This window comes from Leiobunum rupestre, chromosome 7, assembly GCF_980474605.1.
Source record: "Leiobunum rupestre chromosome 7, qqLeiRupe1.1.hap1, whole genome shotgun sequence".
Taxonomy (NCBI): Eukaryota; Metazoa; Arthropoda; class Arachnida; order Opiliones; family Sclerosomatidae; genus Leiobunum; species Leiobunum rupestre.
The window spans coordinates 53,544,104-53,571,259 of NC_143390.1; the positions used below are offsets into that span (position 1 = coordinate 53,544,104).

Here is a 27,156-nt window from a genome sequence, read left to right on the forward strand (position 1 = left end):
TTATAGATAGAAAACAAGTGAAAGGGAAATTTCTTATCCATACCCCGAGCTCTAGTTTCAATTCATTTTCATTGTTTCTAGTTCCATTCAAAAGTTTTTGGTACAAATGACTACTGGTATGTTGTAACTAAACTATGCTCAATTGGGCACAACTTCATAGATTGCAAAATATTCTTTGAGTAATTACAAAAAGGAAATTCTGATATCTATGTACTGTCAATATAGGAAAATTAGCATGCACATTTCCGTGCTCTACTTCACTGTAGTTAAAGGGCAATGCAAGTGGTCATTAAAATAATGGGAAATATTGTTTGGAGCTGCGGAAATTAGAAATTAAGAAAAGGTTGTAATTAATGCGGTAAAAATGTTTGGTTTTCTAAAATGCATAAAAATTGAGATTTTATAAACCATAGTACAATATATAATCAACAAAAGTTTGATACGAGTTAAGCTTTGCTAGTCTAACCGATGAAACAAGTACCAAAATTATATTGTGGTAGAATTTGCAAGGCTATACGGAAAATGACTAACATACTCGGAGGAGACTTCTTTATCTAGTAGATAAAGTAAAAATAAATGACCCAAACCTCGCTCAGCTTAAATTTAACGTTTTCCAGTTATAGGAATAATAAACTTCATGTTGTCTAGTATGGGTGATGCTGTTATCAATAATGACAGTTGGTTTGAAAAAAAGTATCTTCTAAAAGTTTTTCAGCCAGGCAAAAATTTTAATTTCCTAAAACTGAATACCTTAATTTAATATACCATAAATAATAATAAATAGCTTAAGGAGTACAGAATTTAAATAAACAATTTTTAAATGTATCTAATGTGTAATGAGTTATGGTTTTTCACTGTAAAAATTATCGAATTATACCCATTATTCTTACACACAATTTTTACCAACATTTAGAGTTGAGCGAGTGTTTGAAAATTGCCACTCAAACTTGCAACTGTTATTTCTAAGGCTCAAATGAGTTTCAAAAAGATTTTAACAATGAAACCAATCTGTCATACTTCAAGGAATTTGTATTGTATGCTCTTAAATAATGATTCCCCTCATAAGCAGAGATACTCCAAAGCAATGGGAACAATTTTTCTGGTTCTCATTCTGTAACCCTACTAAAACGGGAAATATAGAAATCAGCTGAATTGCTCCCATGTGAATCAGACCTTACTTATCACAGACATATCTATTTGAAGTAACATTAAGCATTTAGATGAGCCACACACAAGTAGCTTCATGAAATCAATTTTGTTTATTTTCGTTGTTTGATGTTTTAGTTTGAAATTATTTGCTTATTTTAGCTTTTAAAATAACTCACACAGTGTAAATTTAATGTCAGAGACAATTTAAGTACAATTCAGGCCTATCAAACTCTTTTCTTAGCTATTTACCTGAAATGGTGATACTTTTGATAAGGGGCAAAGAATTTTCAGCAAACAACTCAAATATACATATTTTTACCAATAGTTAATGATAGGTGAAAACTATTCACCTGCGCAAATCTATTTGGACCTACACCAACCGCTAGTGCTTATATTCAGTCCAAGCGAAAGTGTAACTTTAAATTAAGAGCTTTTTATTTCCTGTTCAAACGTACTAGCCTAATTAGAGTAAAACAGCAAGAAAGTGAATAATTTGAAAAACAGTAAAATCATTAGTTGTAATCTTGTAGTAATAATACTTATTTAATCCTATGAGTATATATTTGGATTACATTTTTTAAATTACTTTTGAGTTATACCTATAATATAGGTCTAAAATTACAATTGAAGCCTCTGAAGTTTTAAAATATTTTACTTAAAACAAACAAATCCCCTTGCATGATAAAATATGAAGGAACCTTGCTGTTTTGAAACGAAAATAAAGTTACTGATCATTTTTAACAATTAAAAGTTAGTTACTAAATTACTTAAGTATAATTATTTATTTACAAGTTAGGGTTATTTCGAATAATCTATTTCTTAGTGATACTGGTATATGAACAAGGCGTAAAAATATATGCAAGTGTATGAACCAGGTGTAAAAATGTATGCAAGTGTATGAACCAGGTGTAAAAATATATGCAAGTGTATGAACCAGGAGTAAAAATATAGGCAAGTGTAAATTCAGTAGCTATAATGATATTTATTTATTTTAGTATATGAAAAAATTAAACCGTCAAGAGCGTGTGGTTGAGGAAGTGAAACTTTCTCTGAAGCCATTTTACAACAAAAAAGACATAAGTAAAGAGGACTATAAGGCTATTCTTAGGAAATGTGTTCCGAAGGTATGTTAATTTTAATTTTACTTTGAAAAATTTGGGCCAAATAATATATTGCATGTCACATAGTTTGATTTATTTGATTTTAAAATTTTTGATTAATTTCTTATACTGTATGTTACAGATATTGTAATACGATACTATCTCCATGTTATTATTGAAAATACAATCTATATTGTGACCTGAGTCATTACTGATTCAACCCAAATGGTTGTGAAGAATATTCATATTGATTAGTGAAGGAATAATGCAGGAAACCCTACATTAGACTTAGAGATACCTCAAACTAGCTTTATTTCTTAAAGATTTCCAATACAAAGACTGGGCCCTTATTTATGTCTACTTATATGTTGACATAAAACATAAAACATTTGTAGATGTGGCTCTACTAACACCTAGTAGTGTTTTTAAGTATAATCTATCGCATATGTTACTTACAAATTATAATAATCATGTTATAACAGCCGGTATCTCCCTATTAACTCTTAATTAATGAAACTCTAGTCCTAAACCAAGGGCAAACACTGCTGTTACTCCTTTTATATCAGAAATAACACTTTTATTTTTTCTTAATTTCATTATTTTTAGTTAAAATATTTGTCTATCTTACCAGGAACTCCATTATAATAATAACTTAACTGTTCAGATACTTCTCTGAACTACTACTAACTTGTCTCTCTCGATCAGAGTGAAGAGACTGGAATTTTTTTATGCAAAAATAAAAACTATACTTTGACCCCACGTGGTCTTTCACGTTTCAAACACAACTTGTGACGTTAGTAATACAATGGTGGCGGGAAAATTTTAGATTTTCTATCCGTTGTAATGTTAAATTAGAAAAAACATTTATTTATTTATATACACTATTAATATAGAACTTACTGTTTTGCCTTACTATGGTGTGGCTATCGTAGCGGAAGATCGAGCAAGCTAATAGATTTTTATGACTCTTTAAACGCCGCTCTCTAAGAGTAGCCAATGATAACTCTGTTTAACTGCGACTTTATTGGGGCTTTCTTCAAGAGAGAAGGACAGCAACAGCTAAACAAAAAAAGTGCCCTTGCCATTTGAGAGTGTAAAGTCTTGCCACTGCGACAGGCTGATGTCATGAAGGGTATAGCCAGATGTATATTCATTGGTGTATAAGAATTAATTCATAGTAAAAATCAAATGGGGGCCTGTATAAAAAAATATTGAAACTATTTGAAGGGAAATTACCTTTTTTGCCATTAGAATATTAGATTTTCTATCAGGAAAAATATATTGTTTCATCAAATATTTTGGATCCTTAACCAATTATGGACATTTTATCAAAAGTAATTTTGTTTAGATAACTGTAACCACTCATCTCTTCTCAAGTTCAATTTTATAAAGAAATGAATACTTTCTAATTCACTCAACTTCTAAGGTTTTAGCCTAGCTGATTATTACAGTGAAAGCTTTCTTTCACTCAGCTCAATTAAAAATGTGATTTTAGTTTAGTGTAATAATCTTAATAGTTGATTTTATAAAATAAAAAGTGGTCTGGCCCAACTTTTTAAAATATTGCTCTTACATCACAAGACCCAGCTTTATTAGTATATTCTTCGCACGAGTGCGCTGGAAAACGCTATATTCTTCGCGACTGTAGCGTGTTCGTAGACTTGTAAAAGTAAGATTGTGATGTAAGACCAACATTTAAACAAGACCACGTTACTTTATATAAAGAACTTGAAAATATAATTAAAATCAGTTTTAAAGATCTAATCCGAAATTACATTTTATAGGTTTGCCACAATAAAAGCGGAGAAATAAATCCTGTAAAGATCAAAGCTATGGTGGACACGTACGTTAAAAAATATCGTCACATGAGAAAGAAAAATGCGAAAGAACTTTAACATTAAATTTTATACACCAGAATGCTAATACTGTCATTGTCTTACAAATTACCATTGGAAAAGTGCTAGCAATCAAATATCCCATCTCGTAGGCCCATGAGCTGTTTAATTTTATTCCCTTTATAAAACTTTATTTATGTGTGTTTAGGTGCATGACTAATAAATTTCATGTACTCGATTCAGGTCTATTTGTATATATCCAGTGAGCTCTATTTACATGCAGTTATGATTGTTGGCTTTACAAAAAAATGGCAAAAACATTGTGTGCCATTTATTGAAATTTTTTGTAAAATGTATGACTTAAAAAAATTAAAGTTCAAAAATTCGGTACTATGTTGTACTTTTTCTGTTGACGGGTGATGGATAAAGGGGCAGGTTCCAGTGGTCCAAGGGTCCAGGGCCGTGTTTAGAGGTTTCGCGGCCCCGGGCAAAATGCATGGGCGAAACTGACGAGGAGACGACCCGAGGTGGTTCTCACCGATTTTGTTCAAAGTTGGGGGATTGTTAGACCTAGATGTAACATAAAACCCGTTAAAGGGAAAAGTTACGCTGGGCTTCCGTTTTGCCGTGGCAACCAAAAATGTTTTTGACAACATAAAATGAGAAAAAGATATAAATATAACTTATGATGCGATAACTGCCGAAATTATTTGTCGATTTACGTGAAATTTTCTACATTACATTATCTGACCGAATAAATAAGCCCCTTTACACTGTGATAGAAATCTGGCGCCATTTTACAAAATGGCTTCGGAATTATTTCAAATTAGAAAGGACTTATTTATTCGATCATTTAATGAAACAGAAAAATTCACATTTATCGTCAAATAATTACGGAACTTATATAACCGTGAGACATTTTGACATCCACCATTTTACAAAATGGCCTCGAATTTTAATAAAATTAATAGGATTAATTATCTTTAATAGGTAATGTAAATAATAATAAAAGGCTTTATTCGGAACATCTTTTAAGAATGATCTTATTTACAAAAGAGTCCATTTGTTTAAAATTGTACAAAGCAAAAATAAAATAAAGTTATTTAAATTAAATTAAGGTCCGAATTATTAAGTTAAGTTAATATGAGCTTAGGTTCATATTTTAACAGTCACGTCGTTTTCTTTTAATAATAAAGAAAAGTAGAAAATTTCAAGTAATTGGACAAATAATTTCGACAGTTATCGCATTATGATATCTGCCATTTTGTAAAATGGCGCCAGATTTCTATCACAGTGTAAAGGGGCTTATTTATTCGGTCAGATAATGTAATGTAGAAAATTTCACGTAAATCGACAAATAATTTCGGCAGTTATCGCATCATAAGTTATATTTATATCCACCATATTTCAAAATGGCGTCGGATTATTATTGGAAAACCCATAGGTCTAATTAACTCGGGCAGATAATGAAACGTAGAAAATTTCTGATTAATCGATGAATATTTACGGAACTTATCGCACGATGAGTATTATTGATATCCGCCATTTTCCAAAATGGTGTCGGATTTCTATAAAAAACTATAGTACGAATTCATTCGGGCAGATAATGTAACGTAGAAAATCTCCGGTTAATCGGATACAAATTACCTAACTTATTGCACCATGATTTATATTTGTATCCGCCATTTTATAAAATGGCGTCGTTTTTCTTTCGAAATCTAAAAATCTGTTTACATCATTCAGATAATGTAATGTAGAAATTTTAAGATTTATCGGCAAAAATATATGGCAGTTATCACGGCATAAGTTTTACAAATAATTGGTATTATACCTAAAATTTCGACCTTTTTATTCAAATTAGCTCGAGTTCACCCAAAATGGTTTTTATTCCCCCCTATTTGTCCAAAGTAATCCAAAAATTTAAAATTTACAATTTTTTTAAAAATATTTTTTTTTTTTAATTATTGGAGAATTTGTAATTTTCGCATGTTATTTTACATAGACTTTTTCTCATTTTATGTTGGCAAAAACACGGAAGCCCAGCGTAACTTTTCCCTTTAACGGGTTTCATGTTATATCTAGGTCTAAAAACAATCCCTAAACTTTGAACAAAATCGGTGAGAACCACCTTGGGTCGTCTCCTCGTGAGTGTAGCGGCCCTCCGGTATATACATCCCTATGGTAAAATTTTAGCGGCCCTGGGCGACTGCCCGAATCGCCCCCCCCCCCCCCCTAAGCACGGCCCTGCTAGGGTCTAAAATACATTTAAAAAATAAATATTTACAGTATCAAGAAATGAATTTATTTAGGGAGAAAGATAATATTAAGAGGATCCACGTGTATCATAGTCAAGTTTCCCCCTGGGGAAGGTCACCAGCATTCTTGACAGTATAAAGCAAGAAAATTTTGTATTTCCTAAAGATAGATTTATTGATGATTCATTGTCTGGTAGATTATATATCTTGAAATCAGCATATAAAACAGAAATCATAATGCAAATCATACTATGAAATTCCAAAATCACCTTGATATCCAAAATTTGAAATGTTTGTCACTTGCATAGAAAGTGATAGTTTCCTTAGTTTTAATTTAAAAAAAATATTTGTTAATATGCCTACTGTTGAATTGGTTAACGATGGAGATTGATTTAAGTTAGAACTTTATTTAGCATGACTGGTCGTCTCTCTCAGTTTGCAAGAAGTCCTGAGCTCTAGCCAGTCATTTCCCTGGCTTGCCCAGGGTGACCAGACTTCCTATATTTGCCTATATTGTAATGCCTTCCTATAAATTCCTTATTTTCACCTATTTTCCAGTCTTTTGAAAATGAAAAAACTTTGGCAAAAGTAGGGTACAGCAACCTCATCTTGTTTTTTAATTATTTTAGGCGGATACGATAGAGTTTAATTGTCACGTAGATAGCGTGGGTATTTTTTATATTGGCCGCAAATGATTATTTAATTTTTTGGGTATTTTCAGGTGTTTTATCTGGTTTTTTAATTATTTTAGGCGGATACGATAGAGTTTTTTTTTGGCCGCAAATGATTATTTAATTTTTTAATTTAATTTCCAAAATTGAACCTCTTTGGGTATTTTACAGTTTTTTGGTGGTTATTATTTTCGTCTTGTGTTCGACGACACCCTGTGTTTTTCAGTCCTTGGTATTCCAGTAGTTTGTTAAAACAAATTATTTCCAAGTGGTATGCCGGTAGTTTGAAGAAAAAAAATTCCATGTGGTATTCCGGTTGTTTCTTCAATAAATTACAAGTTTTCTTAATTTTGGGAATTTTGGTCTATTTCTAGCTGTGCTTCCTTTTTATGGCCGCAACCCCACTTTGCCCTTGGTCTTGCGACATACGATCCAATTTTTTTCACGCTCGACAATACTTGGTAGGGTATGTGAAAAGATGAGGTAAAATTAAATATTAGCTTTGTCATAAAGTCGTTTAATGACGTTCACGGTCTATTTAAATTGGCCGCCATCCAAATTGATGACGTCATATTTGGCGCGGTTTTTGTTATCGCGTAGCATGCGTAGTTGACCCCAGTTTTAGACTAGCTTACGTTTGATGCAGTTGGGTCATTGCACTCCCTCTCCCTCGAGTATGGTTGTAATTAGTTAATACTTAATATTTATTAATTTATTCGTTATGTTAAATTATAGTTTTAAAAAAACACATTATGTTTTATCCTCCGTATTTATTAAACCCTACTTCAGTATGCCTAGGTACTGTCCTCTAGGTTCCGTTATAGAAGGCCCATCTTTTTTTTAGTATGGGGCTGGGGTGGCGCCGCGCGCCCCCAGCACGAGAGGCGCCACCCCAGCCCCAGAGCGTAGCGAACGTGCGGCGCCAATACTTATACGAACACGAAAAACTTTTCTTTACCCATTTTTTAAAACAGTCTGGTGTCGGCAAACACACGACAAAAAGAATTTCAACCCGAAATCATGCGAATCAACAACGCAAAGAACAACAAGAAAGTAACACAATATCACGTGGCAATTATTCTGAGTGAACAACACGTGGTGTAGGCTACGGAAACTGCAAGTGTCGGAGAAAAAAAAAACGACGAAAATAATAACAAAAATTGTGAAAAGGCCCAAGAGGTTCAATTTTTAAATTAAATTAAAAAATTAAATAATCATTTGCGGCCAAAATAAAAAATATCCACGCTATCTACGTGACCAAATTTATCGTATCCGCCTAAAATAAATAAAAAACAAGATTAAAAAACGTTAAAATACCCAAAAATTTAAAATTTTTAAATTAAATTAAAAAATTAAATAATCATTTGCGGCCAAAATAAAAAATACCCACGCTATCTACGTGACAAACTCTATCGTATCCGCCTAAAATAATTAAAAAACAAGATGAGGTTGCTGTACGCCTCTTCACCCAAAACGTTTATATGTGTCATACACGCCACTTTCGCACAAAATATTGAAATGTACAGGCTTTTTAAATCTGCTAAGTGATCCAATAATGCAAGAAAGCAGTGTACAAAAAATTATCAATATTCTAGGTGATTCGAGTCAAAGTATACAGATATGCAATAATACGCCTTTTATAAAGTAACAATGGCCTTCTAGTTTTTATGTTACGGCTGTGTCATGGGTGACGTATCAATGACGTTTTACTACCAAAAGCCCTGGACTTAAGAGTAAATTTGATGAGGTTTTTAAGTATAAACTGAACTGAGCTTCTACATATTCCGTGATGAATGAGCTACATAAAAACAAGTTCAACAAGCATAGTTTATTTTATAGAAAGACCTATTACCATGAATATATCTAGCTATGAATATACAATAGCAATAGCCTCTCTAACCTCCCGCTAAAATTTGGGTTGGGCTTATCTAGTCACGTGATCAATCACATCTGCTCCGACCGAGTGAGGAGCATGCCGTCATTTTCTTCAGTCTCCTGATTGGCTGAAAACGCTTCACTGGTCTCGAAAGTTGCCACCCAAATCAAATCGACATGATAGAAGGGCTATATTGTAGGGTTGGATATTCATAGCTAGATATATTCATGCTATTACTATATGTAACATAATTACTCATAAGTATATGCTACTGGCTCTTATTTCTTCACTAACGGTTTGTTTCACAGTTATTGCTTCATCCGTACCATACGTAATATTTGATGTAATAATAACAACAAAAAAAGCTTTATTAAAGGATATTCTCGATCAGTCATAATGACTGTTTTACATGAGAGTCCGTTTAAATTAAAATAAAATTACAGATGTAAATGTACTTTAAATAAAATAATTTATGAAGTTAAAATATATTTTTTTAGGTCAGCTTTAAATATATTAAATGACTTCTGGGTTTTTAATCTAATGTCCATAGCATTCCATAAGTTGGTACCGACATTTTTTATGCTTTTATAGCTCAGAGAGGTAGTCCTTTTCAGACTGTTGAAGTTTGTTTCACTTCCTCTGGTTCCATAAGAATGTTTTGGATTTATTAATGGTTCAAATAGTTCCCAGATATATTTCGGGCATTATTATTATATATTACATTCAATAACATTATGTATTATATTACATTATTCAATAATATTATATATTATATTACATAATTCAATATTATATATTATATTATTCAATAATATTATATTACATTATTCAATAACATATATTATATTACATTATTCAATAACATTATATTATATTACATTAATCAATAATATTATATATTATCTTACATTAATCAATAATATTATATATTATCTTACATTAATCAATAATATTATATATTATATTACATTATTCAATAATATTATTCAACATAATAAAGTAGTTGTACTCCGTAGCTTTTGCCATGGCCGCCATTTTGATAGCAAATGTTTTATATATAGTAAAGAGTATGGGTGACTTACTAGGACGTCACAGTGCTATTACTTTATATTACATATTATATTACTTAATTAAATTGATAAAAACTGCCAAAAAAATCTAGGCCCATCTGTCAATTTGTGATTTTCATAGAAAAGGTGACGTAACCTACAAAAATTTAAAGTGGGTGCCATTGCTTCGTTTAGTCGTCGTATCGGTTCTGCTGTATTGAAAACCAGCCTTTTACCTTTTCAGTTGAAATAAAATGTTACAATACTTTGAGTTAATTGTCAACGAGGTGTAAAAAAAACTCTAAGGGGAGGTGCAAAACTGGCCCCAATATCATACGGCGCCCAGGGTTTTCAAGTGATATAAACGCGCCCCTGCTTGTAACCATGAATGTTTCATCACGGCAATGTCCGTGGTTTCATGTTGTAACGTATAGAGTAATGGCAGTGCTACGTCACACGACGTCACCCATGCTTTTTCCTATTCATAAAAATTTCATGTCCACAATGGCGGCCATGGCCAAAGCCACAGAGTGCTACTATTCTATTGTATAAGAAATTTGATCCCATCTTGAAAAATCGCGCTTCGACGGTTTCTGTAGCGCCCAAATAACAGTATGTAGCTAATATTTTCAGAGTTAATTCTGGTAGAAATTGGGTAAACGCTATTCTCGTTCGATAATTATCACTGTGCCCTCTTTTGGTTGTTGTTGGAAACTAGATTGATAGCTAATAATAATAATAATAATAATAAAAGCATCTTTATTGAGGATATCAACATTAGCTACAAGCTAGTTTACATATTGGTCCTCGAGTTAAATTAAAAAAGAACAAATAATAAATAAATAAATGACTAAAAATAAAAATAATAAAAACTTCAAAAGACTTCTAATGTTTTCAGATAATTTGTACAATTTCTTTTAAAAAGTTTGAAATTTTTTGTTGGTAAATTTTTTAGGTCGGCCGGAAGGGCGTTCCATCCCTTACCAAAAAATAAGTTGGTTTTCAGTTGGTATTCACATTTAAGTTGGTTTTAAGTGGTCAGCATATTTCAGTAAACTAGTTAAGTTGGGAATAAGTTGGTTTTAAGTTGGTGGGAAAATGCCTTTTTCTTTAAGTTGGTGTTAAGTTGTTTTTAAGTAGGTTTTTAGTTGGTATTTGTCTCAAATACAAACTTTAAACCAACTTAAATAGTTCTTAGACCACTTATTTTTTGGTAAGGGATAAGATTGAGCCACAGTAAACAATGCTATTTTTGCTATTTTTCGAGGTTTGACTTTGAATAAAGATATTTCTTTCCGAGCTTCTAGTATTATGTGAATGAATAGTGTTTAATTTCTTAAATATGTCCTTAATATAAGAGGGATGTATTCCATGGTATGATTTAAACATAAAAGAAGCCATGTTAATTTTTCTTCTAGTTTCAAGCAAAGTCAGCGAAAGTGTGGTATGGACATATTTAGTCGAGGTTCTTCTCTTTACTCCCAAAATTAATTTCCCCATCATATTTTGAAGCACTTGTAGTCGAGCTAAACTTTCTTGAGATGAGGTATCGTATAGGATATCGCCATAATCAAATACAGGGAGCATTAGCAGACGCAATAGGCGCTTAAATAAAACATCTGATTATAAAGTTGAATCGTTATAACAAGGTTCCATGATAAAGTTAATTTATTTTTATATTATGAATATTTACTAATAAGTTAATAGAAAAAAATAACACAATCTTTATATGTACAACAGAGGTCAAGAGAGGAGCGTGTGTCCATTGATAACAGAGGTTTTTTTCTTTTATTTTCATGAGAATAGATTCTAGTTCAAACCAGCCCTTACCAAATAATAAGTTGGTTTTTAGTTGGTATTCACATTTAAGTTGATATTAAGTTGGTATTTAGTTGGTATTCACATATAAGTTGATATTAAGTTGGTTTTAAGTGGTCAGCATATTTCAGTAAACTAGTTAAGTTGGGAATAAGTTGGTTTTAAGTTGGTGGGAAAATGCCTTTTTCTTTAAGTTGGTATTAAGTTGGTTTTTAGTGGTCAGAAAATTACATATTATTTTTTAAATTGGCTTTAAGTGGTCTTTTTTAAGTAACATTTTAAGTAAGTTTTAAGTTGGCTTTAAGTGGTCTTTATTAAGTAACATTTTAAGTAAGTTTTTAGTTGGTGTTAAGTTGTTTTTAAGTAGGTTTTTAGTTGGTATTTGTCTCAAATACAAACTTAAAACCAACTTAAATAGTTCTTAGACCACTTATTTTTTGGTAAGGGATATCTAATTATAAACAATTGTTTCTATCAACATCTTCAAGGAAATCACCAAGAAGTAATATATACGAGAGCCAGGACTTGCAAGTTACTGTTTATATAGAGTTGGTTGAAATAATGGAAACTTTACAACTGTAAACAGAACGTCGTGTTATTGCTAATTTAAGCTTGGAGGAGAGAAGTATTCTGGAGTGGAAAAGTCGAGCGCCACCTACGGCTTTGTAAAATTCCCATCATGCACTTTTTGGTCATCAAGCCAGAATGATGGCAGATAAAGCTGACGTCCGACCAAAAACCGGAGTAGTCTGGGTAATTCTAACAGCAATAGGCGGGAAAGGACATTCTTATTACCGCTATGGGATTTTCCACTCAAGAATACTTCCCTCCTCCAAGATTTAAAAGATGTTTTATTGAAGCGTCTATTAGCTTTTGGCAACCAGTAGCATAAGGACTTAGGCGTATTGGAGGGTTACGATGGATGAAATAGAAGCTTTTATTTAATTTTAAACTGTTTTGTGTTTTCTTCATGTCAACACAGAGCAGTCCCAGAGTTTGCTGCCCTCACAATATACACCCGATTTCAGTCACTATCTCCTCTACCTATTTCCAGGGTTAGCTAATATGAAAACTTACCCCCTAAATGAGTGCCGCCACCCTAGCTACGCCTATGATATAGAACAATTATGACACCCCAATTAAGAAATTTTTCTCTAATCATATACGCTAACTAGACTCGTTTCCGTCACAAATTGACTAAGTGGAAGGCTGTGATTTTGAAAGGCTTGACCCTAGGCAGTATATATCCTATTTGCATAAGTAACATACGAGGGTAAGTATTACAATTATCAAAACTTTTAACCAAACTAATTTTCAGCGTAATTTTTATTTCAGCACAAATCCTCCTAGTGTCTAAATATGCCCAAGGCGAAATATACTACACTATACCATTAATGTATTAATTTCAACCATGAATATCGAACTATATCAGTACCCTTTCTACCATCTGTGGCTAAGATGGGCGTTGCTTTTTCTGCGTTTTACGTAATAACTTAAGCCATTCAGGAGACAGGCGTTATGTTGACTCGATCCACAAAACGTTTCCGGGATTACGCAATTTAAACGGTGAAGAAAATGACTCGTGACATTAGAAAAATTCCTGTACTCTAAACCAATTACTTGATAATCAGAAATAAAGTAATTTATTATTAATATTCTTACCTATTTTCGTTCAATCAAAAAGATGTGTATTAAAATTTTAGAAACCTAATTTTGCGCTAAGCCTTGGCACTAAAAGCTACTTAAGTTTCAAAACGTTGCCCTTCAATACAATTTTTGAGCTGTGGCGCGTGACTGACGTCATATAATAACTGTTAGATTGTAAGTATAACAATAACAACATAATCATTAATATAATTGGTACATGTAACATGGATATATAAGTGTAATATACTAACGCCCTCTATTGAGTGGAAGTGGAAATGTTTAAGAGAATGATGGAGATGTTTTGACACTTCACTTTAAATCACTAGTAGAACAAGATGAGTAAATTAATAATGTACAAACTATAACTAGATGCAGTATTAACTTTTAATGATTAATAAATAACTTAATTGTATTTTACAATCATGCTTTAACTATCTTAAATCAAACAATAACTAAGCTCCTGCCATCCTAGCGACAGAGCCCTTACCAAAAAATAAGTTGGATTTCAGTTTGTATTTAGTTTGTATACACATTATTAGTTGATATTAAGTTGGTATTAAGTAGGCTGAAGTTGTCAGCATATTTCAAGTTACTATTAAAGGGGTAATAAGTTGTTATTCAGTTGGTAGGAAAATACTGCTTTTGCTAAGTTTATAATTAGTTGGTTTTTAGTAGTCAGGAAATTACATAATATTTTTCAGTTGGTTTTTAGATGTTTCCCTAGTAGGATTTAAGTTGCTTTTAAGTAGTTAAATGTAAATGTTGATTCTGGTTTAGTTGGAAATAAGTTGATTAATAAAGAGGATTTAAGTTATTTTAAAGTAGGCATTTGTCTCAAATACAAACTGAAAACCAAGTTGAAATACAAGTTGTCCTAAGTGGTTTTTAGCCAACTTATTTTTTGGTAAGGGAGGCCAGAGTACCTAATTAATGCAGTTCGATATTCATGCTTGAAATGAATACATTCACGATTATACTACTTCAGTTGCCAGTCCAAGTCGGAAATGGGTGAGAATGTCACTGTCACCCAGATTTTTATTAAGACAATTATCATTGAAACAAGTGCAAGTGGTTATTACCCTTACCAAAAATTAAGTGGTCTAGGAACTTGGTTTTAAGTTTGTATTGGGGACAAATACCAACTAAAACCATACATAAAAACAACTTATTCCCAACTAAAACCATACTGACAACTTAATATCCACTTATTACCCCTTTAACTAGTTTATTGAAAAATGCTGACAACTTAAAACCAACTTAATACCAACTAAAATGTGTATACCAACTAAATACAAACTAAAAGCCAACTTATTTTTTGGTATGGGTATGGTGCTTATGTTATTAGGAAATACATACTGTCTAATAATAGTATCTAAAGTTTGACTTGGGATTTTCGAGTGCGAACTCGCTAGGCGAAACCTTTTCATTGAGCCCAATAGCGGCCAATCTGAGAAGTTCAACTGCCAGATTTTGGCCTGCAAAGCACTTGAAAGCAGACGATTTTCTATTATAACACGTAAAGCGTTTGCTTAGTAGACTAAATGTCAGTCGTTTATGAGAGTTGACTGCTTCGTGTTCTATGTTAACTGAAATGGCCGTCTTATTAGAGGTTAGTTAAGTCTTGGATTATTTAAACGCAAGGATTATTCCACAACCACAGAAGAACAAATGCATAATCGATGGTCCTTATCCCCTCTAACAAACTGTTATTTTAGTCGGGTATGCACAGAAAATGATAAAATTATTGAATTTTGGTCAGTGTGAAGGCATTCTGCTCGTTCAAAATTATCTCAGTACAGTGTCAGCTCAGAAACATTTAAATCCAAATGATATCTGCTATTCTTCACACGTTTTGTTGATGGATAATAAGGCAGATGGCGCTATATTTCCTAAGTTAGAGCCTAGGATCGTTGCCTACATTAATAATAATAATAATAATAATAATAAAAGCTTTCATCAAGGCCCATGCACGCTCATTGGGAAGGGGGACACTTTAGAGAAACGCAGCGTCTTGTTTTTCACTACTCTGCCGTAAGATGGCTCTCTTCCTTGGCCCAATTTGAATTAGGTAAAGCGGGAAAAGGTGTAAGCTTAAATACTTGTATAAATTATTGTATTGACTATTGAGCGATTGGAGCCCTGTTCTTATTTAAATAACATATTATTACGAGAAAACTTAACACCACATAATAAAAATCATTTTAAAGGGAATATAACCTCTGGTATTTCTGTCACCCTCCGAGGGTTCCAATATTGTCCGCTGCCTCCCATGGATTTACACACCTGCGGCGCTGATAATCGCTGATTGTGAAGGGAATAAAGGAAATTGATGGGGTCTTCCATAAAGAATGCGTTGGAGGTTCTATTCCCTTTAAGCAATTTAAAAGAATGTCATTTTAATCTTTAATTGTTGACATCTCACATGTTCTTTTAAAACCTTTCTGGATAAAGGTTTATAGTTTAATTTTTTTTAATTTCGTAGACATCCGAAGTATATAATAAGTAGGAACATTTTCTTCGGTTTGTACCCAATTGTCAGCTTTAGGAACTTTTTCTTCAGTCTTCCAGTCTATACATAGTAACATTTTCTTTGGTTGGTTCCAGATCTTTAATTGTGGCAACAAAATCTTCTTCATTTCCAAAAAGGCGTGTTTTAGTTAACTTTTTCAAATGCACAGTTAGATCTTTTGGTTTGTATCTGACTTCTTTAGTTGAGTACTCATGGTTACTTTTTTCGTTGAGAGCGAAAAGTCTTTTACTGGGATATGTTGGGCTGATTTCTAATGTTAATGGTGTTTCATGACGTTTAAGAGCTCTATTAAATGTATTTCTTAACTGCTCTAGCCTCTTACCATCATCATTGTTCTTGGCAATGCCTCCAAATCTTCATTTTCCTTATATTTCTTATAAGGACTACTGTCCAAGATTTGGAGTTCTTTTTCTCCAATGATACGAATACCTTTAGATTGGTTATAGGTGAGAGAGTGATTCCATGTGTTGAATGGACTTATTGATTGATTGCAATTCTGGGAAGATATCTGATCACAGTTTTTTGGGTTTACATCACACAAACTTGAAATATCACAGTTGGTATTGCATGGGGTAGTAGACGTTTTTTTGAGCATGATATACTAAAATATTTCTTTGTAAAATGCAGGCAACACACCTTAGATTTTCTGTTGGCAGCAAATTCTTTTACTCATTGATATCATCACAGTCTTTTTTATTAAAAATACTGCAAATCCATTTTCTTTGCAACGCTTTTTCTTTAGGTACAATGTGAAAACTAATAGGGTTTTCATTATTTTCCTCCTATTTCTTCTATTTCTCTTCTTTTCACTTTCATTGCAACCAGGTACTATGCATACCACCATCGTCAAGCTTGCAATTGCACTATCTTTTCACTCATAAAAGAAAATACATTTATATTTTTTGGCGTTACAGTAGATCAATTAAAAATTAAACCAAGAAATATTACCTTACCTACTTACCTAATTAATACCGTATGTCTGGGCATCAAAATAGCGATAAAACGCTAATTTACGTATAAAACGCTAGCAGACGACGCAACCTAACTTTCTGCAGCAAACGGCGGGAAAACTAGGAATTCAAATATGTGTGATGTCAACCAGGTCCAAGAAACAGCGCTCGCGGTGAGAGAATACGGCGACTTAAATTGCCAAAAACAAATTGGAAATGGGAGTCGCGCACGTAGGCAGGACTAGGATCCTTTCCTTGAACTGTTTTATGTAATGTAACTTAATTTAACTAACTGGACCCGGACTCTTTCGTAAAAAAGTTAAACTTAAAAGGTGTTTCCAATAAAAAGCATTTCATTATTATTATTATTGCGCATGCGTGTTTATCCAAAGAATATTATGCCCCAGGAATGGAAGGATTGATATTATTGGCCGAGCTAGAAACTTCCGGCAAAGCAAATCAGAGTAACCGGAAACGGTTAGTTCAATCCGGTCTCTCTTTAAAAACGAGAGGCGCAAAAGTTCCACTAGACGGAGCTACACCTTCCATTCCTGGGGCTTTATATTCTTTGATTTATCCATTTCTGTTTACCGATTTTCACCGACAGAGGGATTAAAAAGCAAACGTTCATGCAAAAATGAGATTTTAGACTCCATCCCTGTGTTTAATTAATCCAAACTTCATTATTTTTCAGCGAAATTAATTTTATTTAAATAGGCGAAAAGTTTAAAATATTTTCATAGTTTAGGCAGAATGAGTAATTCGAGTCATAGCAGTGATTATGAAGATCATTCTGGTGATAATGTTGATTTTGGGGCTGTTGGAGGTATAAAACATTTATGATGTGCTTTCATTTCATAAGAGTTAAGAATTGGCCTAGCAAATTATTTCATTAAACATAATTATCTTAAAACTTAAGTTAAAATTATTGCATCAATCTGTATGTAAATTTGCGTGGAACCATGTCATATATCAGTTAATTTCAACAGATTGCTCAATTTAATGGCTTGGTCTTTATAAATTTTGATATGTTGAGATATTTGGTAGCCAAATTCTTCCTTGTCAAGTGTAAGAAGACAGCTAATTAATACACTATTAAATAATTGTTATTACTGGTGATTCACATGGACTGTGTTTCTGGCAGATAAATAGATCCCTGAATTCATACCCCAAATTCGTCCAAATAACTCTATTTTAATAGTTTCAGATTATAAAAATTTGGATTCATGGCTATTTGGAAAGTCAAAGAAAAATACCAATCGTTTTGTTAGTGTTAAACCATATGATGATTGCGAGGACTGGGAATGCAACATTGATGATTATGATATTTATAATCATTATTTCGATGACTTGGAGCCTGATGCTTTTGAAAATATAGAGGAGTTCGTTCACATGAGGGTGGGTTATGGTTTTTTATTTAAAACTAAAGGAATGTAAGTAAGGTTGCACTCACAAAGTTATCTAATTCTGATTTGTACCAAATCTAAACTAAACTGATTACCTGGCATGCCATTGGGGTAACACTAGCCTGTTCACATATAATTATATAGACTTAAGTAACCTAGATTACTGACAAATAATGATATAGCACATTGCTTTGGTAACATACTTTTTTTATATAGAGTTGTTAATTTTCCGAATATTTGTCCAGAAAATGCCGCGAAATTTAAATAAGCGAACAATGTTACGGAAGAAAGACCTCAGTAATTTGCCGGGAAATTTACCGACTTACAGATCTACTTTTTTTATTTTAAAACCATGGGTGTTTCTATAAAACACGGGAGGTCACGTGTAAATGTTTTTTCTAGCTGTAGTTATTGAAGATAGACAGCGCGCACTTGAGTCGATAAAAATTATAGAATTTGACGTCCACCACCCTCCTACGCATTGTAACCCGGCCACCTGAATTAAAGGCTTCAAAAGTCGCTTGATGACTTAGGCCCATAGAAATCTCCAGACGCCAGTTCGCCTTGAACCTTCAGCCAATGAGAGGCCGTAGAGTGGTTCCGCCAAGGAGGATAATAATCCTCCTTGGATCCGCTACTATAGCGGGAGATAGGTGACGTCATTCTCTCTGGTGACATTAAATTCTTGGCAGAACCACTCTTTGAGCTCTGATTGGCTGAGATCTGGCTATCGTCTGCCACGGCATTTGGCCCATTTGCCAGTTACACGGCAGCATTCTAGTTACCTATGAGATTTCTATGCTTAGGCCTAAGGTGGTGCCTTGGGTATTAGCCCAGCTGATTATTATTATTATTATAAACGCGCGCGCAAATAAAGTACTAAAAATATCGTGACGTAGAGAAAAACATTTTATACTTCAATTTTATTATTATTTTATTTTATTTTATGGAAACACCTATTATGGCAGAAATTAATAAGTTCATTATCTTCTGATGATCTTATAAGTTTTACTAGAAAGGTGTAATTTACCAAGTATAGTTTATTTCATCACACGTCGTCTGACATGCTAACGATTTAAAACGATAAAAATGCACCTATTGGAAATGAGTCCAAGGGTAGATATTTTAACCTTTCTTTTAAAGGACAACAAAAGTGGCGTGGGGAAAACGAAGTGGCCGAATCGGTAGATTGGAACAATATCCCCGCCACTCCCTTTGTTCCCCTCATAGAAATCTCATAGCAAAAGTGACATAAGACCCAAAAGTGTGTCAACTCTACCTTTGCGCCCGTTAAATTATTTACTGAGAGCTAGTCTCACAATAGACTACATAACCTACTAGTTATATATTTATATGGTCTGGCGCGATTTTCTCTCTTCGATTAACACACCCGTAGACATACGTTCTAAAACGCCTCACTCGGCGGCGCTGGTGTGGAGAAAATTTCCAATTTTGATGACGTATTTTCAACCCCCTCTCCCACTCCCTCTTTTTACTTTGAGACAAGCTCCCATTAAACATTTTACCGTACTGGCACACTTTTGGGTCTTATGTCGCTTTTGCTCATAGGTAACTAGAATGCTACCGTGTAACTGGCAAATGGACCAAACGCCGTGGCAGACGATAGCCAGATCTCAGCCAATCAGAGCTCAAAGAGTGGTTCTGCCAAGAATTTAATGTCACCATAAAGAATTATAGTAGCGGAACCAAGGATGATTATTATCCTCCTTGGCGGAACCACTCTACGGCCTCTCATTGGCTGAAGGTTCAAAACGAACTGGCGACAAGCTCGGCCGTAGGCGGCAGCATTCTAGTTACCTAGGAGATTTCTATGGTTCCCCTTTGCCGACCCCGGAATTACACTCTGATAAAGATATATATTTCGTTTTAGTTGATTAACTTCCAGGACTTTTTGTTTCATCGATCTTTGTTTTAATCTTCTATCTAGCAGTGGCGTAGCCAGAAATTCGTCAAGGGTGGTTGAAGTATGTGAATGTTAAGAAAGGGGGTGTAAAATTAGTACTGTCAAAGGTAGGCCCAAGGGAGGGGGTCTGGACCCGGAACCCCCCCCCCCTTGTCTACGCCACTGCTATCTAGTGTTGCTGGAGGTTAAAATTAAGGAATGGACGAGGGGCTGCTCTCTCTCCCTAGATTTGTACACCTGATTTCAGATTCGTGAATTCCTCTTTTTTTTAACCTGATGAATTCCTGTATTTCGACTTAATACTGAATGTTTGTGAGAATTCAAAGAATCAAAATGAATTCACAAAATAAATGGGAATTCAGCTGAAAACCGTAAAATTTGAAGTGAATGCTGAATTCGGTAATTTTTGAAGTGAACACACGGAATTCGTCAGTCCCATGCAAGTGAATACACGGAATTCATCTTTTTGAATAACTTCTAAAGGGCATATACTGACGTTGTTAACCCTACAGCACACAGTAAATTTTAAATAGAGTTTATTTTTAGCTGAATTGTAGAAAATCCTTCATTTGTTTAGTATATTTAAAAATTATATACCTACGCCTATTATGAAATAATAATAATCATTTAGTTACGTCTACAGGCATACTTTTGTTTAGTCAGATATCCCACAATTCCAAAATAAATTCAATTCTAAACGAAACGCAGTTTTGGATTTAGTGACTAACTTAAAGGATTTAGTGTATAAGATTCAAAAATTACAAGGCAAAACCCAAGCACTCTTTGTAAGCAATAACACCATGAATCTATTCATGATAACACCTATCGGGCTACAGTATTTGGAAAAATATAATTTAATAAAAATTATCCTTTTAAAAAGTGTATTACTAACAAGGAGACATCTTAAAGTGTAACCCACCGATTTTGTTCAAACTCGGGGGATTTGTAGACCTTCGTGTATCATGGAAAATCCTCAAGGGAATTTATTCAATGGGCAACCGTTTTGCCATGGCAACGAAAAATGTTTTTGAAAACAAAAAAATTGAAATTTTCCCATTGAAAATAACATGGGATTTTGACCGATTCAAAATATGAACTAATTTCAAAATTTTGAAAATGCCAAAAATAGAAAAAATAGATTGAAATTGACGAAAAAACAATTAACTTTTGATCAATTTGAACAAAATGGGTGAAAATAAACCAAAGTGACTCAAATTGGAAAAATTTGGGAGCAAATTTAAAATCATACAAACATTGAAAAAATATTTCGAAATAGTTTGAAATAAATTATTTTTTCAAAATTAAAAAAAATTAAAATTTTTTATCAAAAACTGTAAATTTTATGAAAAACGATTATTATTGATAGGAATTGATATAAATAGATTATTTGTGAAATATCCGAATAATATATAGATAAAGTAGTGTATTTGAAAAAAACCTATTTGGTCAACAATGATCAAAATTCGAATTAATTGATCACAATGGGCAAAATTTTAATTAAAAAATTAATAAATTTTACTAAATTAGTTTAAAATAAAATATTTTTTCAAAATTTTAAAATTTAGCTAAATTTGATTTATTTTTAACAATTTTGGTTAAGTTTGACCAAATAGACCAAAATAAATTTCTTTATTAATCCAATTTTACAGAACTAATAAATTTCAATTAATTCCTTTAAATTTTGATCAAAACTTCTGCTTTTGATCAAATTGCTACGCATTTCTTCAATTTCATCAATTTTGAAAAAAGATATTTTATTTCAAACTTTTGAAATTTTTTGTAAAATTAGTCTTTTTAAAATTTAAAATTTAGCATTTGATCATTGTTGACCTAATAAACCAATTTATCTATGTATCATACCGATATTTCACAAATAATCTATTTCAATCTATTCCTATAAACTATAATCGTTTTTAAAAAAATAATTTATTTCAAATAATTTCGAAATACTTTTTCAATGTTTGTACTTTTTTAAAATTGATCTCACATTTTCCCGATTTTAGCCATTTTGGTTCATTTTCACCTATTTTGCTCAACAAGTAAAAAAAAACTGTAGACTACCCTGGCCCCTTTCGAAGCTTGAGTGTACTAATGAAAGGTGTAAAACGGGGTTTTTATGAAACAAGACGTACGACGGTCGGAATACACACAATCCTTCTAATGTGTTAAGTTTGTTTGAGCTATTCACAGCAACCTACAACGCCGGTATCGCAACCAAAATATATCCATGGTCACACATATAAACATATTTACACTTATTTGTTACTTCTAGTCATACTTTGAAAGCATCGAAAATTTCTTCGATCAGTGTCACTTTAATTTTTTACTTCTGATCACACTTATTTGTTACTACTAGTCAGCCGTTGAGTGTCACACTTATTTCTTCTAGTAACTTATTAGTTACTTCTGATCACACTTATTTTTTCTAGTAACTTATTAGTTACTTCTGATCACATTCATTAGTTACTTTTGATCACACTTATTTGTTACTTCTGGTCATACGCCGAAGACTAGGCCGATCAGTGTCATACTTAATTGTTACTTCTGCCCATACGTTGAAATCGCGGCCCACTCTGAACGGCCTTGAAAAACGGGCGCGTAGACCTCTATAAACACGCGGATTTACAATGTTGGAAATTGCGGGGGTCCGTATACGCTGCCCAAAAAACCTTACTTAGAATTAAATTTAAGAAACGTATTTGCAATTCTAGGTTAAGTGTAAACCACAGCTATTCAAAAATATAACTCTCATGAAAATTGGACTTAAATATGTAGGCGAAAATATTAAACCACCAAAATTGGGGTCCCGTAAATTACCCTGAAAACTATACTTAAATTTAATATTTACTGATATAACCGAAGTTGTAGGTCCGCTGAATCCTAACCTATCCAATAATATTTTTTTTAACGTTATCGGACTTAATTTTAAAGAAAATATCTACCACATAAAGGAAATCACCGAAAATAGTAAATTGGGCAAATGCCCAACTTCTTGGGCTCCGATTTGAAAACTTTATGAAAGGCTATCAATGGTAATGTCTGCACATCCGAACGAGATATCATTGACACGCCTAGCCCTAACCGTTGAAGAGGTATGCGTGACACGGCGGCATCGGCGGCAACGGCTACACTGTACGTGAGACTAATACACACAAATCCTTAGGATTGTGTGTAAAAAACGGGCTATGCATAGTTTCAACACGTGATCCATTCGCTCTCTCTCTCTCTCTCACTCTCTCTCTCTCTCTCTCTTCAGTCAGGTGCCTGGTAAACATGACAGCACGGACTTTGCTATCTAGGGGACGGTTTTAGCCAAGGTTCTTAAAAAATGCTTCTCGCATTAATAGGAAAAATATAACACAATTTCCAAGAATTCAACGCAGAATTCAGTGAATTCGCGGGAGTTTTCAATGAAATGAAATAAAATTTTTGAAGTCACGTGAAATTACAATCGTTTTTTCGAATTCATTGGGATTTCACAATTTTTATTGAATTCCACTAGGATTTGAAGGAATTCATTTATATTTCTACGGAATTCATACAATGCTTCAGGAAATACCGAGGGGAATTCTTGTATATTTTAAAGAATTCGCGTAATTTGTATGGAATTCATGTGAATTATAAGAAATTTAAAAAACTTTAAGATTTCACTTGAATTCCTGGAATGCATGAATTAATTTACAGAATTCAAGTATTATCTGTAGGGAATTCTCATTGAATTAATCTAGAGATGTACACCAGATTCGCGAGTTAGCAGCCCCTCGGAAATGGATTATAATTACGAAATAAAAATAAATTATAGTTACGAAATAAAAATAAATTATAGTTACGAAATAAAAATAAATTATAGTTACGAAATAAAAATAAATTATAGTTACGAAATAAAAATAAATTATAATTATGAATAAAAAAATTACAATTATGAATTTAAAAAATTTATAATTATGAATTAAAAAATTTTAATTATGAATTAAAAAAATTATAATAATGAATTAAAAAATTGTAATTATGAAAAAATTATAATTATGAGTTAAAAAAAATTATACTTATGAATTAAAAAATTATAATTATGAATTAAAAAAATTTAATTATTAATTAAAAAATAAATTATAATTGTGAATTAAAAAATAAAATAATTGCTTTGTGTTAAATTCCTTAATTCCGGAGCAAATTTTGCCTTTTGGCGTTTTGCAATACTTATCTTTCGGCTTAATTTACAATTTCTATATTTTTCGCACAGGGTGAAGATATAGAATACCCCAGAAAGATCTTCGGAGGTTTCCCATTCGACAGCGACGAGCTTGCCTCCATCTCGGGGGGATCGTCTGCCGAATCCGCGCTGGACCCCAGCCTGCGTCGCAAATGGCGGCGCAGTGACCGCGTGTTGACTGGTCTCTCCGAAGATCAAAAGACGGGGCTGTTTTGCGACGTCGTCTTGCAGATCGACGGCGAAGAGTTTCCGGCGCACAAAGGCGTCCTCAAGGCCTGCAGCGCCTACTTCGAAACCATGTTTACTGGCAAATTCGACGAGAGATCTCGAGAAAAGATTCGCATCTCGGACGTGTCCAAAGAGGCCTTCCGGGTCATTTTGGACTTCATCTACGGCCGCCCCGCCGATCTCAATTTGGAGAACATCTACCGGGTTTTCATGGCGGCCGAAATGCTGTGCGTGGACGAACTGACCCGAGAGTGCCGCCTCAAAATCAAAGAGATTTTCATGACATTCGAAGCGGGTTTTCCCGAAGAGAATGTTGAAAGGTACATCGAACACTGCGTCAATGTGACCTTCATCGCTGAAAATATGGCCATGACCGACTTCTGCTCCGCGGTTCTCAAACACGTTGTCGCCCGAGTTGAGGGCGCCACCAACAGGAGCCGACTCTTGCTGACCATGAGCCCTACTTTGATATTACCCATGTTGCGACTCTCGAGCAAATGGGATTCCGTCAAAGAAGGCGAGAAAGTGAATTTCTCGCGTCGTTGGATCGAATTTGATCCCGAAGATCGCCTTCCCCATTGGAAGCAGATTTTGGATTCGCTCAATTTTGAACTGTTGCCTCATGAACTGACCAAGTCCTTTGGACGTTACCTAGATTGGTTGTTGAAGAAACGCTTTGGTTCTGAAGTGCGGGAGGAGTTTAAAGTTCAATTTCGGAAAGTTCTTCGACAGCAAACGCCCAAATCTAGACAAAACAGTGTGGAAGTGGCCCTGTTCAGCCAAGACCCAGAAACCAAACTGGGAGACTTTAGAATTTTCAAAGAAACCGAAGACTCGGATGGTGAATGGGTCTACAAATCTCTGGATCTGCAATGCGAAATTGTGCAGAGCGTCAAAGTGAACAACCAGTTAGTTCTGTTCGGTCGGGACTCTTACTACTACATCCCGCTGGAGCGTGTGGACGAACCCCTCGAAAGAAGAAAAGCGCACGTCTTGAAGCAATACTCCCATTTCGTGGCTTGCGCCCACAAGACCCAAATAATAGTCGCCGGTATGTCGGGCCCCGAGGACGACAAGGAAGAAAACCCACGCACTATCACCATGTTGGCCATTCATTACTGGAAACCGAAACCGGAAGTGGTCAAGTTGTTCTACTTTCGCTGCGACGGCCATTCGTGCACTCGTCCGATGGTCGTCTCCTGCACTGACAAGATGTTTTGCGTTTTCGCGAGCGTCCCCGACCGGGCCGATTTGTCATCGGGCGTCCTCCTTGTCAACGCGAACCGCCAGAACGTCACCATTCCCGTCAGCGGTCTGGCGGTGACGAAATTGCGCAAAGGCAAGTATACTCCCAACAGGTTGTTTTTGCACATCTCTGAAAGGAAGGTTTACTTGATCGATCAACAGGATAACCTGTTTTCCGGTGTCAGTGTTTCGCTGCCGGAGGTTCAGGAAGAATTACATTCCAAGAAGATTACTAGCGTCAAATGGCCAGAATGCGGACAAAGAATAAACGAGGACCTGCCGGACGTGGTTGACGAATGTAGCTACGTAGAAGAAAAGAAAAACGAAGACGCGGACCGGGAGTGGATCGGTGCCGTCCGAGGCACTCTTCTGGCAAACTACAAGATGGCGGAGAAGCACGTTCTTCTGGTGGCTCAAGACCAGAATTTCGCCCTGTTTGCCATGGAGAGTCTCCAGAAATTCCAGTTTCTGAAGCTGTTGCCCAAGTTTGACGATCATACGCCCTACTTGAATTTGCTCAACACCAATTTCTTTTTAAGAATTTTTCCAAATAAATCCCATTGAAAGATCTATTACTAAAATTTGTATTTTTTGTCAATTCTCATTTCATAATAAACTGATAAAACGTTTTCCAGGTTTCATAAAAAGTTAATAAAGTAGTTTTTCTTTCAATTTAACCGTAACTGGTTAAGACCTTATAATTATTTAAATTGGGAAAGAACAAAACACAAAATAGTTCTTGCACCGAAAGGGCTAATTATTTTGATTTTCCAGATCAGTAGAGATAATTCAAAATTGCTATTTTGTGGAGAAGACTATATTTTAAAGTATCAGTTTTTTATTTCGGTTGGTTTCTATCGAAAATAATCAATGAAGACGATGTATGGAGAGAGCTACAATTTTGGAGGATTTTAAATAAATGTTTCCACCGTTTTTTCCAACGCATTTCAAACTTCTTTCAAATACTTTCGGGATCGGGGGAAAATTTGGGGCTTTGTGTGAGGACTATATATACATACAGGGTGTTTTTATTGCTCGAAAAAGTCATTTTTTTCAAAAACTATGTTGTCTAGAAAGTTGAAGTTTGTACTGTACATTTACGTGCCGGGAGACACCTTCTACCAAAATTGCATCTAAATCGAAAAATATTTTCACGTTTTTTGAAAATTTAAATTTTAACCGCTAGGTGCTATAAGAAAATTGTCAATGGGAAAATTGTAGAGCGTCACCGAAAACGTACAAATAGCGTTGGCGACAAAAAAA

At 33.9% G+C, this 27,156-nt stretch overlaps 3 protein-coding genes across 5 annotated transcripts in view; 2 read left to right on the forward strand and 1 right to left on the reverse strand.

The window, feature by feature from the left end:
* The window catches only part of LOC149937443 (uncharacterized), a 33,396-nt gene extending 28,930 nt beyond the window's left edge, over positions 1–4,466 (forward strand). For both annotated transcript variants that reach the window (XM_090154524.1, XM_090154523.1), the window contains exons 9-10: positions 2,145–2,273; positions 4,034–4,466. In XM_090154524.1, coding sequence (XP_090010650.1) covers positions 2,145–2,273; positions 4,034–4,144 — 240 coding nt within the window. In that variant the 3' untranslated portion in view covers positions 4,145–4,466. The remainder of the gene's footprint in view (positions 1–2,144; positions 2,274–4,033) is intronic.
* Positions 4,467–14,233: 9,767 nt separating this feature from the next.
* Positions 14,234–16,945, reverse strand: LOC149937444 (uncharacterized). 2 transcript variants are annotated; one of them, XM_090153104.1, is made up of 3 exons: positions 16,892–16,945; positions 16,253–16,804; positions 14,234–16,180 (listed from the first exon to the last, which is right to left on the reverse strand). In XM_090153104.1, exons 2-3 carry the CDS (start codon positions 16,523–16,525, stop codon positions 16,079–16,081), a joined length of 375 nt encoding a protein of 124 aa, XP_090009230.1. In that variant the 5' UTR covers positions 16,526–16,804; positions 16,892–16,945; the 3' UTR covers positions 14,234–16,078. The 2 variants fall into 2 exon arrangements, with proteins under 2 accessions (XP_090009230.1, XP_090009232.1); XM_090153106.1 differs by having other exon boundaries at positions 16,253–16,797; positions 16,892–16,914.
* A 590-nt stretch (positions 16,946–17,535) lies between these two features.
* LOC149937445 (uncharacterized) lies at positions 17,536–26,521 on the forward strand. Its single transcript, XM_090181252.1, has 3 exons — positions 17,536–17,706; positions 18,082–18,278; positions 24,451–26,521. The coding sequence occupies exons 1-3, from the start codon at positions 17,634–17,636 to the stop codon at positions 26,455–26,457; spliced, it is 2,277 nt and encodes a 758-aa protein (XP_090037378.1). The 5' UTR covers positions 17,536–17,633; the 3' UTR covers positions 26,458–26,521.
* The last annotated feature ends 635 nt before the right edge of the window (positions 26,522–27,156 follow it).

What these genes read in the sequence shown, in the direction of transcription:
- LOC149937444 (XM_090153104.1), bottom strand. Translation starts at nt 16,525, where the DNA reads ATGCTCAAAAAAACGTCTACTACCCCATGCAATACCAACTGTGATATT. An exon ending in TGCCAAGAACAATGATGATG is followed by an intron (nt 16,181 to 16,252) that starts GTAAGAGGCTAG and finishes CATTAACATTAG; the next exon opens with AAATCAGCCCAACATATCCC.
- LOC149937445 (XM_090181252.1), top strand. Translation starts at nt 17,634, where the DNA reads ATGAGTAATTCGAGTCATAGCAGTGATTATGAAGATCATTCTGGTGAT. An exon ending in TGATTTTGGGGCTGTTGGAG is followed by an intron (nt 17,707 to 18,081) that starts GTATAAAACATT and finishes CTATTTTAATAG; the next exon opens with TTTCAGATTATAAAAATTTG. An exon ending in AGGAGTTCGTTCACATGAGG is followed by an intron (nt 18,279 to 24,450) that starts GTGGGTTATGGT and finishes TTTTTCGCACAG; the next exon opens with GGTGAAGATATAGAATACCC.